The 12,272-nt window shown below is 42.3% G+C and overlaps 1 protein-coding gene across 20 annotated transcripts in view; it reads right to left on the bottom strand.

Moving 5' to 3' along the window:
- Positions 1-12,272, bottom strand: part of PRR16 (proline rich 16) — a 197,471-nt gene that overhangs the window by 51,646 nt on the left and 133,553 nt on the right. For 16 of the 20 annotated variants that reach the window (XR_014787710.1, XR_014787699.1, XR_014787700.1 and 13 more), the window contains one exon: positions 6,327-7,221. Coding sequence is in view for 2 of the 20 variants with exons in the window: in XM_084833940.1 (XP_084690066.1) it covers positions 6,463-7,221 (759 nt within the window). In the remaining 18 variants the exon portion in view is untranslated. Of the gene's footprint in view, positions 1-3,073; positions 7,222-12,272 lie in introns of those variants that run through there. The other 4 variants (XR_014787714.1, XR_014787713.1, XM_084833941.1 and 1 more) reach the window with 2 other exon arrangements.

Genomic DNA, 12,272 nt, shown 5'->3' with positions numbered 1-12,272 from the left:
ATTTGAAGGAGAATCACAGGAAGACCCTGAACTTATGGGCTAGGGAAAGATCCTCCCTCTTTCCCTTGGGTCCTCGGGACACGACCGTTGTTTGCGTGCCAAACGAGCGCTACGCCTCCTTTCTGCGCCCTCCATCTGTTGTCGCTCCCTGCGTCTGCGCCAAGCATCCAGCAAGCCCCCCTCCAGCGCTCTCTCACTGCCAGGGTCACTATCTATCCCAGGAATGCTGGCAGGAGGAATCTCTGCCAGTTGCTGTGCTTGTGAGAGATGAACGAGCTCCTCTCCCACGGATTGCTGTTCCTCCTCAGAATCAGAACTGCTCTGGGGCTCTATGGGCTCAGTTTCCACCCTGACACACACACTTGCCATTCATGCATTCAGAGAAAGTCATAAAGTTCTCTATGCACACATGAACTGCTTTTGATGTGCTCCGAATATGTGAAGGGCAGTCCATGTGCCCCCCTCACATGTTCTTTCAATGGTTGTGGGACATGACCCCCCCACCAATGTGAGTGAGAATGTTGAGGGGGGGAGCAAGAAAGAAAGCAATATAACTGTCAATTTGATAGGCCAGTAATAGGAAATGCAAACCTAGGGATGTACGAATTGTGTACCTTCCGTGCCGCTTGACTTCCGCAGTTTGCGTCTAGTGCTCCGTTCGGCTGTTCACAGGCCCCGGAATTCTCCTCTTTTTTTTCCACTCTGAAAATTACGTAGATAAATCCGTACTGACAAATGTAATTCCTGTGCCCAGCCGTCTCTGTGAGTCTGCATACTTCCGTAAGAATCGCTATTTTTCGTAAATATTTACGTATTTTTTCCCCTGCCCCGACGTGCAATAATTACTTTCAGCTAAAACACCTCCTCATCCTTGTAGGGGCTTCCCAAAAGAAGGCTGTCTTAGGTTTGCCTGAGAGATAAACTATTTGTTTAAAGCAACGCTGTTTTAAAGAAAGACAAAACCATTTAAAATGACCACGCCGGTCCTGGAGCTTAGCAGGGAGAATAATACATTGTGCAGGGCTCCAGGACCTTTTTCTTTCTTTAAAACAGTGTTGCTTTAAACAAATAGTTTATCTATCAGGCACACCTAAGACAGCCTTCTTTTGGGAAGCTCCAAGGAAGAGAAAGTGTTTTGGCTGAAAGTAAACTCCCCAACGGAGAAGGAGGATTTCAATTTAAAAAGGACACCCACAAACAACGTGGTAAGCACAATTCATTTTTTAAAAAACCTTACGTATTTATTATCATACTATTACTATACTGCTAACTATATTTTTTATTTATGAAAATTCCGTGACTCCTTGTGAACGACAATAGAAAAGCCGCATGACTGCTGGCTCCGCAGGACCTCATGGTGCCGTTCGCAGAGGATTCCGTGGCACCGACTGAAGGGAATTCGATCCCATTTCAGTCCGTGGCAGAATTCTCTGACATCCCTATGCAAACCTCTGTTGAAATAGTGGCTGCACCTGGTATTAGTCATCAGTTAATTATAAATGGTTACACCTATGAAAATGGGTGGAGTATTTAACAGATTAAGAATTAGAGATGTTTTCCTGCTATCCCTGCTTAATCGCAAATTTATTCAAACCCACTTAACACAGCCAAGTGACCGCTCTACTGTGTCCCAAGCCTATTTGAGTACTACAATTCTGCTGCCATATTTTCTTCTTTCACAAAAAACTCTTACATACATTGTGGTATGCCCTGTAGTTCATTACTCCTATCATCAATGCACTCTTTCCCCAGCTTCTGGGTCTAGAAGCTAATAAATGTTTTTATGGCACAAGTAGAGCAAATTCATTTAGTACATGAACAGAGATGCTCCCACAAATTCAGAGTTCATTTCCCAGCTTTCCGTTAAATTTGCTAAGCAATATAGTACTGCATGAAAGAATAAACCACAAGAATGTCTGAGCCGTGGCATTGCAGCATCACCTTTTGCCACAATTTAAATTGTACATGGTATACGCGTGTTGTATGTTTACAACAACCAAACTACATTTCCCAGAAGAATGCAGTAATGAGCATGTTTGTGGTAGCCTTATGACTTGGGAGAAAGCACTTTGAAAATGGATGAGCTTTTTCTGAAGGCCTGCTGACAAACTTTGTAAATACTGTGCCAACTGTAAATCAAGCCAAGACAGTTCGCCTATCACTTTTTGATACAGAACTATGATGAAATGTTAATGCAATTTTTATGAGCTACACACCATTGTGAACTTACATCACTCTGACAATGTGGCCCTTATATTAAATTATGCAACTGAAAATTATATTATAATTGGTTCTGAAAATGGAAAATTCCAATATATAATGGGTGTGGGTTATAATCTATACATGGCTCCATACACAGAATCGCAATTCTTCCCAGATTTAAGTCTCCTTGACTCCAATGGAAGAGATAAGCATGTAGAATCATAGAATAGTAGGGTTGGAAGGGGCCTACAAGGCCATCGAGTCCAACCCCCTGCTCAATGCAGGAATCCAAGTCAGAGCATCCCTGACAAATGGCTGTCCAGCCTCATCTTGAAGGCCTCCAGTGTGGGAGAGCCCACCACCTCCCCAGGTAATTGGTTCCATTGTCGTATTGCTCTTACAGTCAGGAAGTTTTTCCTGATGTTCAGCCGGAATCTGGCTTCCTGTAACTTGAGCCCATTATTCCGTGTCCTGCACTCTGGGATGATCAAGAAGAGATCCTGGCCTTCTTCTCTGTGATAACCTTTCAAGTACTTGAAGAGTGCTATCATATCTCCCCTCAGTCTTCTCTTCTCAAGGCTAAACATGCCCAGTTCTTTCAGTCTCTCTTCATAGGGCTTTGTTTCCAGTCCCCTGATCATCTTCGTTGCCCTCCTCTGAACCCTCTCCAGTTTGTCTGCATCCTTCTTAAAGTGTGGTGCCCAGAACTGGACACAGTACTCCAGATGAGGCCTAACCAGTGCTGAGGAGAGGGGAATTAGTACTTCCCGGGATTGGGAAGCGATGCTTCTATGAATGCAGCCCAAAATAGCATTTGCCTTTTTTGCAGCCACATCACATTGTTGGCTCATATTCAGCTTGTGATCAAGATCCTTCTCGCTTGTAGTGTGGTTGAGCCACGTATCCCCCATCTTGTAACTGTGCATTTGGTTTCTTTTTCCTAGGTGCAGAACTTGGCATCTGTCCCTATTAAATGTCATTCTGTTGTTTTCTCAATGTGCTTGATGTGCACATTGAGAAATGTGCAATGTGCACATGTGCACATTGAGAAAACAATGTGCATTGTTTTCTCAATGTGCTCAAAAGTGTTTAAGTTTGATGTTAGTTTTATATTCTGCTTGTAAAGTATCCTAGGAATTTGAAACTATATCAGATGTTCAGAATTATGAATATTTGGCTTATTTCCCTTAATAGCGAGGAATACAAAATATGTCTGTAATCCTATACCCACTTACTGGGAGTAAACCTCATTGAAACAAATGGGACTTACCTCAGAGTATATATGTTTAAGATTGCACTGTAAATAAGTTATTTCTGTTATAACATAACTGTCAGTTCATGCCTTGCAATGAATGCCCCATTTCCTCAAGAATCTCAATTGCTTTTCATATGATCATCAGAGACTATCCCCAAAGTATTCACCCAGTCCTATATATTCTATCATAGGAAAGTCATAATCATAACCATTCCCAAAAAAGTATGTTATGATAGATTTAAACTATCATGGATGGGGCTATGAGATCAAGAATGTTAAGAGTAGACACAAACATATATCATAACTGAATCAAATATTAAGAAGAAATAAATCAGACAGAAAAAAACAACCAAATCAAGCAATGTCAAATTTTTAAAAACCAGCATGGCAGTGGAATTAGAACACACACACACACACACACACACACATATCTCACTTATTTGAAAAAGAAAAAAAAATGAAGCATCAAACCAGACTGAGAAGCAGAACAGAACAGTCAGCAAACTTAAGGTATAAAACATCATTTTAACTTATTTTGCTATAAATGTGTCAAAGCTGCAATCTGGAACAGCCACTTGAGAACCTTCATCAATTTCAATTGTGTGTGTGTGTGTGTGAGACTATGTACAGGATTGCAGTCTTACACTTTAATTTTCACTTTTGATGCTACTGAAGACTTATACATCTCCATTATCCTATAAACCTCTGTTACATAGGTATCTGCAGAGTTGTTGAGTATTCCTCATGCACCACAGAGAAGATGTGACCAGAACTGGCTCTTTGCTCCTAACACTATACATACATACATACATACATACATTCTTCATTCCTAACAATATTACAACATTCCCGATTGCATTCAAATCCCATATAAGAATGCATATTTCCCTACAATCAATGTCTACTTACTCCCAGGTATGTGTCTACTTACTCCAAGCTACATATCTACAAGTTTGCATCCTGACTGAGTGGGTTTTTAATGTGGGTAACAGCTGAACAATTTGGACCCCTTATGAAAGGATGTATGATTCGTGCTAAACCCAAATGGGTAAGCAATTCCACTAATCTCTGACCATTGGTCATGCTGGCTGAGGCTTGAGAGTTGTAGTTCAAAACATCTGGAGGGCAACCACGTTGTCTATCCCTGTGCTAATACTTAAAACAAAACTCAGGATGCAATAATGAGTACAATGCTGATGTGAAATGTTTCACCTCAAAGCATATCTGCATAAAATCAAACTTTTCACTAACAATTTTGACCAGAAATGTGGCTTGTATACGAAATATGCACACTAAAGTTAAGCAAGCGCTCATCTTCTTCCCTTTACAATCAACGGGACTTTAAAGTGCTTTACTTTGGCCAGACTATGCCATTAATTATCATTTTATCATTGTTTTGTTTCATTGCTGAACCAAGGCTACAAATATATGAACAGATAAAGTATGAGAACTAAAGGGTGGAGCTACCAAAATCTCATTTTAATTTAATTTTATTAAAGGTTGCAGTTATAATGGCTTGGATATAAAGAGTAAAATCCAACATAAGTGCTACTTAGAGTAGATCCATTGAAATGAATGAGACTAACTTATGTCCCATTTATTTCAATGGATCTACTCTAAGTAGGATTTATATTGGATTTTACTCAAAGTGCCATAGTTCAAGTGTATAATCTGCATACTTTAACTTGACTCTGCAACCATTTTTACACATCAGAGAGTATTCTTCCCCATCATGTCAACAGTCAGCCAAGTACAAAGAGGGGCGGGAAGGGGAGAGGGAAAAATATATTTTGAATACTAATATTTTGTTTCTGGGCAGTGCTTTCTGTCTTCTAAGTCTGTTTCAACTGTTTAAGCTCCTAAGCCTATAACCTATGGCAAATTTTCTACTGCTGTTAACAGGATGATGATGGTTATTATTATTATTATTACTGAAAGAGAATATAAGCAAGAAACCGAAGACTTAACATATGACCTATCATTAACAAGTAAACAACATTTGTTCCATTTTTCACAGCAGTCAGTGAAAGCTGACATCCTATCATGTCTCTTGATGGAAATATCGTTATCCTCCAGTTGCTCTTCTGGAACATTTTAAAGTGATGATGAACATTTGGGCTGTCAAACAACAGCTCATATTTTCTTGAGAAGAAAAGGATTTGCACTATAATATTCTAAGACTTTTTTTTGCTTCTGTTGCAAATTCCCTTTTAATCCATGATCTCTGCAGTTTCAGATCATTCCGTGTAGAATCACAGAATCATAGAAGAGTAGGGTTGGAAGGGGCCTATAAGACCATCGAGTCCAACCCCCTGCTCAATGCAGGAATCCAAGTCAGAGCATCCCTGACAAGTGGCTGTCCAGCTTCATCTTGAATGCCTCCAGTGTGGGAGAGCCCACCACCTCCCTAGGTAATTTGGTTCCATTGTCGTATTGCTCTAACAGTCAGGAAGTTTTTCCTGATGTTCAGCCAGAATCTGTAATCATATATGACATTCCTAGAAAATGTATTTTGCAAGTATGACATACTATAAAACAGGGATGAGGAATGTGTGGTCCTCCATATGTTGTTGGACTGCAATTCACATCTACCCTAGTCAACAAACGACTGGTAAGTTATAATGAGAGTTGCAGTCAAACACCTGGAGGGACACACATTCTGCATCCCTGGTTTAAAACATACATTGCAGAACAAATTATTGTATTTTCTATAGAGGATTTTACTTCACCATTAATTGCTACAGCATGTCTATGGTTCCCCCGGTAAATTGTCAATTGTTTAGGCTATAGATAAGGGTGTTCTGCTTCCAACAATGAAATTATTGGATTTATGAATCAAATATCATTCAGTGATTTTCTCTGTACTTACCACATTATTTTTATGCCACTTCATAGAAGAAAGGGTGTAATATATTTGGACTTTTTATTGCTCGAGTAGAAAGTGCTCGTTACCTTTTTTATGTTTATACATAAGAAAAAACAAACAGTTTTGCAAGTGGGATATATCACACTGTGGTAGTGGTCGATTTCCTCAAAATTGTCTTCTGGGGTTTTGGTGCAGTTTGTGGAGGCACAGTTGCAGGTCTGAGAGGAGGAAAGCTACTGCTCGGGCTTATTCCCACCCCTCCATTCTCTAATGGAAAAGGTGGAAGAGGAGGAGGTGGTGGTGGTAAGGGAGGACACTGGTGAGGGAGCTTTCCTGGCATGTGGGCAGGTTCACTGTGCAAGTGAACCTCTCTATTTTTAATATTATACCGAACATCACAATCAGCACAATAGCCATGGTACTGCACCTTTTCATTAAATCGTACCCGTTCTCTTGTTCCAGGCTGAGGACACCTGTCTTTCTCAGATCTGTGCATCAGAGGTTGCATCAGAACTTTGTCCAAGTTACTATTAGTTATACAACATATATCTCCATTTGGAATTTTAGTGGGTCCTCCCGGTAAACTTCCATTTCGTAGTAGAGTCCCATTAGTCTTTACAGGGTTGGCAGGGGTAACTGTCCGATGAGAGTCTTCACACTTCACAGGAGTCAACCGTGGAGGTGGTGGTGGTGGATTGGGTTTCCTTAGTACTGTAAGAATGGCAGATGGATGGGCTGGAGGCTTGATGAGTGGTGCATTGGCTCGCACCTTGATTTTTTCCAAACTTGATGCTGTTGTGCTACTAGAGCTGCTGTTCAATGTGTCTGTTTTTGAACTGTCAGTCATCTCATCCTCCAGCTGCAGGTCAGACGTCAGTGTATCAATCTGATCAACCACCTGCATGAAAACCAAATGCAAATTGTAATTAAGATTGATGATAATGAAAGGGAGAAGGGAAGTAAGTTCACAATCTTCCCTGCCTATGTTAATAGGTGTAAGTTCTTTCTATTTAATATGCAGTTCTGCAAAGCATATTTTTCTTTTTATTCCCTAAATCCAATTTAATCTAAAAACAATATTATGTGTGCTTTAGTCATCTAAAATTCCAAAGAAATAGCATTTTAGACTTTGACAGTAATGAAATTCTGAATCTATTTGCCTGGGCACACCTACCAGTTTCCTTTATGTTCACTGTACAAGGGACGGTTAAATTATTGATCCCTAGCTTGGATGGAATGATTTTGAAAGTAGGTCTACCATAAAAGACATTTTAAGTAAGAATTGGTCAGAATTTCATTTGGTTGACTTTTTTTGTTAGGAACTTACCAAAATTCATAATTTCTTCATAAATGGGATGGAAAGAACTCAAGTTTTTTAGATATTGAGTATGGGAGAAAGCAAAACTGAAAAGATTTTCAGCACACTTGGAAGAAGCCGATTATCTAGATCCATTTCAGCCGGGCTTCAGGCCTAGGCATGGTACAGAAACGGCGTTGGTCGCTTTGGTGGATGATATGAGGAGGGCTCTGGATAGGGGTGAATGCTCCTTCCTTATTCTCCTCAACCTCTCAGTGGCTTTTGATACCATTGACCACAGTATCCTCCTGGACCACCTGGAGGGGTTGGGCATTGGAAACACCATATTGCGGTGGTTCTGGTCCTTCCTCTCTGGCAGTTACCAGAGGGTAGCACTGGGAGAGGACGTTTCAGACCCGTGGCCACTCACTTGTGTGGTGCCACAGGGTTCCAGCCTCTCCCTGATGCTATTTAACATCTATGTGAAGCTGCTGGGGGCTATCATCAGGAGGTTTGGGGTGTAGTGTCATGAATATGCAGATGACACGCAGCTCTACCTCCCGTTCAAATCTTCACCAAGGTTGGCCATAGAATTCCTGTCCAAATGTCTGGAGACAGTGAGTGGCTGGATGGGGAGGAATAAGCTGAAACTGAACCCTGACAAGACCGACGTACTTTTGGTGGGAGACAAGAACAGGTTGGAGGATATTGACCTGGTGTTGAATGGGGTACGGCTACCCTTGAAAGGCCAGGTCCATGACCTGGGGGTCATTTTTGGACTCCCAGCTGTCCATGGAGGCTCAGGTGTCAGCTGTGAGCCAGACAGCACTGTACCAACTCCATCTGATATGGCGGCTGCACCCCTACCTTCCCGACCATCTGCTCCCATCGGTAGTACATGCCCTGGTCTCCTCTCGTTTAGACTACTGTAATGTGCTCTACGTGGCGTTACCCTTGAAGACGTTTGGAAGCTGCAGCTGGTACAGAATGCGGTGGCTCACCTGATTAAAGGCAGCTGTCGGTGAGATCATATCACTCCAGTGCTGAAGGAGTTGCACTGGTTACCAGTTGTTTTCTGAGCCAAATTCAAGGTGTTGGTTTTGACCTTTAAAACCCTATATGGTTCCAGCCCAGCCTATCTTAAGGAGAACCTCCAGCAACACCAGACAGGCCACTTAACAAGATCAGCCTTGGATGGCCTTCTCTCCATCCCATCAGCCAGGACAGCTAGACTGGTGGGGATGAGGGAGAGGGCCTTCTCTGTGGTGGCCCCCACTCTGTGGAACTCCCTCCCTAGGGAACCCCACCATGCCTCCTCTTTAATGAGCTTCCATCGCACATTAAATATGTGGTTGTTCAGGCAGGCATTTGGGGTGGGTTAGGGTATTTTTAGAAATACGATGTTTTACTATGGAATTTTATTGTTTTAAACTGTTTTATTATATATTCTGTACATCGCCCAGAGTGGCTGGGTGACCAGCCAGATGGGCGAGTAATAAATTTAATAAATAAATAAATAAATTCATTCATTCATTCACCCAGAGAGCTTTGAGTGCTTAGTTCTTAAAAGTCTGGGTTTGAATCCCTGTGTATTCAACCGTCTTTATGGTGCTGAATTAGGGTTGCCACCTCTTTTTTTCTGACAGGCTCTTTAACAGCTACATGGCAGGCACAACATGGTCCTTTCCATTCTGAAACAGCTATACCTATTGAATTTGGCTACATACCAAATTCTGTTAATTTTTTTAGAAACTTACCAAAATTTTCAAATGAATGAGGGATAAATATATTCTTTTGAACTACAGAATGAAGCACAAGTCTTAGTGTGTTTCTACATTAAGCAAACCCCCCATAAAAACCCACATCCTTTCCAGAGCTTCCAGCTTTCAGTTTCTTTTCGAGATTAGGAAGGGTTTTTTTACAGGGCAGACATGTGGTTTGAACTGAGGGAGTGCCTTCCTCCCTCCCTGGCATGTGTGCAAAGTAGTGGGGGGAGTCTTGTTTTCATAGCTCAACTTCTGCTGTACTGTTTTCTCGCAGCCCCCAGGAAGCCTCTGACTTATGTCTGAGTAGACATAAAATGTAAGATTGTTCTGTAAGTCTGCAACTCTTGGCACACTTATGTGGGAGTAAGCCACATTGAACTCAGTGGGACTTACTTCTGAGTAGACATAAGGTTGCCCTGTAAGTCTGCAACCCTCAGCACACTTACTTGGGAGTAAGCCCCACTGAACTTAATAGGGTGCTCTGAAACAACAGAGGATGTTGCTTCTGAGCTTGGTGGGGTGGGGGATCAGATATGTCTCCCTTCATTGCAGGGAGGCATTTTACCCTCTTCTCCCTCCAGTTGAGAAATGCAGAGGTAGGAGACACAATCAACAAGCAATTCTTGCCCTCGCTCCTGTCAAGTCTTATCCTGGTCGCCCCCAACAACTGAAAACAAACACCCACAGCAGGTAGACACAGCAGTTTCTTCCGCTATTGGCAAATTTCACAGGGAGGTCATAGTTCTCCTGTTCTGTGGGCTGGAAAACCAATTCTTTTTTTGCGTTTGGTGAAAACATGAGATAGGCTGGAGGAAATGGCAGGAGACACCCTGGAGGGTAATGGCGTCTTCTAAAGAGCCCTCAAACTTCCGAGAGACAGCCATCTCAATAGCAGGATAAAAGCTCCATGTGATGAACCCCACAGTTTTCCCATCTGAGTCAATATTAATCTACTTACAGTTACCTACTTATATCAGCTGGCAAGCAATATTCACATTTCTCTCTCCTAAAGCATGGTAGTAATCAACGTAGAAAGCATCCTTGGTAGCATATTGGCAGTTCCTTTCTGTTCTTTATTCTTATGATCAAATCCCCACAGAACAGCTGCTGCTGGTGGGGGGGGGGGCTAGTAACACTATGAGTTGAATCCAATGTTAGTTCTACTTAGAGTCGACCCATTGAAATGACTAACTTAAATCCCATTCATTTCAATGGATATACTCTAAGTAGGACTAACATTGGATTCAAGTCATTACCTTTAAAAAGGGTATAGAGACAGAAATGTTAAACAGTAGGGTCAAATAGAATTGTCACAGAAGATACTTTTTCCATTATATTGCCATTTGACCTAATATTTACATTTTTTTATGTATGCTTGTGTGCCACCAAAACATACTAGGCATTATAGGCCATATCCAATAGGGTCCATGCACACATGGCCAGCCCTGCTGGGCCCCGGTCCACACACACACAGCCCTGCCAGCCCAGGTCCACACATGACCATGATATTGCTCTTCCGGGGACAAGCCCTGAGATACGTGAAAACGGACTGGAAGGGGCTGGTTGTGCCCCTTCCGGGCACACATGTTTTTGCAAGTATTGGGGCTTCCCCCAAAGCACAATATCACAGCCGCATGTGGTAGTGGCCGCATGCAAACCAGGGCTGGCCACATGCCCATGGGCCCTAATGGATACTACCCCTTGTATCTTCTTCAGTGCAATCCTATACTGTCTTCTCCTAAATATGTCCCACTGAGTTCAACTGGGATTATGCCCAGGAAAGTGGGCACAGAATTGCAGCCCTAATACTTTTCTCCATTCCAACCATCATTTTGAGATTTTGCCTCTTTGGGGGTAACCTTCCATATATGAAGTAAGAACATTGGTTCATTTGGTCCAGTATTGTTTATTCTGAAGGGCAGGAGCTCCCCAAGGTACCAGACAGAGCCCCTGCATAGAACCTGATACCTCAAAACTCTTAATTGCAGATGCCAGGGACTGAACCTGGGGCATTCTGCAAACAAAGCATGTACTCTTGCTCTAGCACTGTTCCCACCCATTCCACCAAGCATTTCAGTACTTTAAGGACACAATCCTATCCAGATAGGTGGCCGCCTCCGAACTCAGAGGCGACTGCCTATCCAAAGCAGGGCAGGAGAAGCACGGAGGGGATCGTTCCCTCTGCACTTCTCCTGCCTTGCATTTTCAGCTCGACACTGCATTTCTGTCTAGCCACAGGAGCGCTGAGGGAGCGGGGAGGCTGCTGTATGACACACTGGATGTGTCATACAGGCATTTCTGCCCTCCCTGCCCTGGAATGCCCCCTGGGACACCCCTTTTCAGCTGCTCTGCACTCCTCTTGTAAGCATGGAGGATGGGGATGTTCTGCGCTGCCTCCAAGGCAGCGCGGAAGTGGGGGGAAGGTTCCTGGAAAACCAGATATCCTATGGCCATCTAGCTGCTGTCTAGCGGCCATAGGATTGCTCCCTAAGTATCCCAGAAGACTGTGGTTAAACCCTTTTGCTAAGCTAACTGAGACAGGGGGTGGGGAGAACAGAAAGCTCCAAGTAAACCTGACGAAGTCAAAATGTTCAAATAATTTCAAGTAATGATTCTTTTGCTGCTTCCCATCTCTGTAGATAATGTTAACTGTGGCATTTTAAAAAGAGAGAAATAGAGAAATTAAAAAAGGAAGATTAAGCATTAGTTTACAGTTGTTTGAGTACAAAGAAACAGGAATCTTTAAAGTTTTTACTCATTTCTCAGCTCTTTCATATTCTCTTGAAGCATAGAAAAAGGATTAAATTGCAAGCTCTTAGACTCACTGCAACTGTAGAAAAAACATGGCAGTACATATTTTCTATAAATACTTTTTCTAAAACAGAC

The sequence above is a fragment of the Heloderma suspectum genome, chromosome 2 (genome assembly GCF_057233095.1).
Source record: "Heloderma suspectum isolate Gila_16-S chromosome 2, 16-S_ref, whole genome shotgun sequence".
NCBI classification, from domain to species: Eukaryota; Metazoa; Chordata; class Lepidosauria; order Squamata; family Helodermatidae; genus Heloderma; species Heloderma suspectum.
The sequence above is the reverse complement of the archived record's forward strand: the minus strand, read 5'-3'. Positions and strand labels throughout refer to the sequence as shown.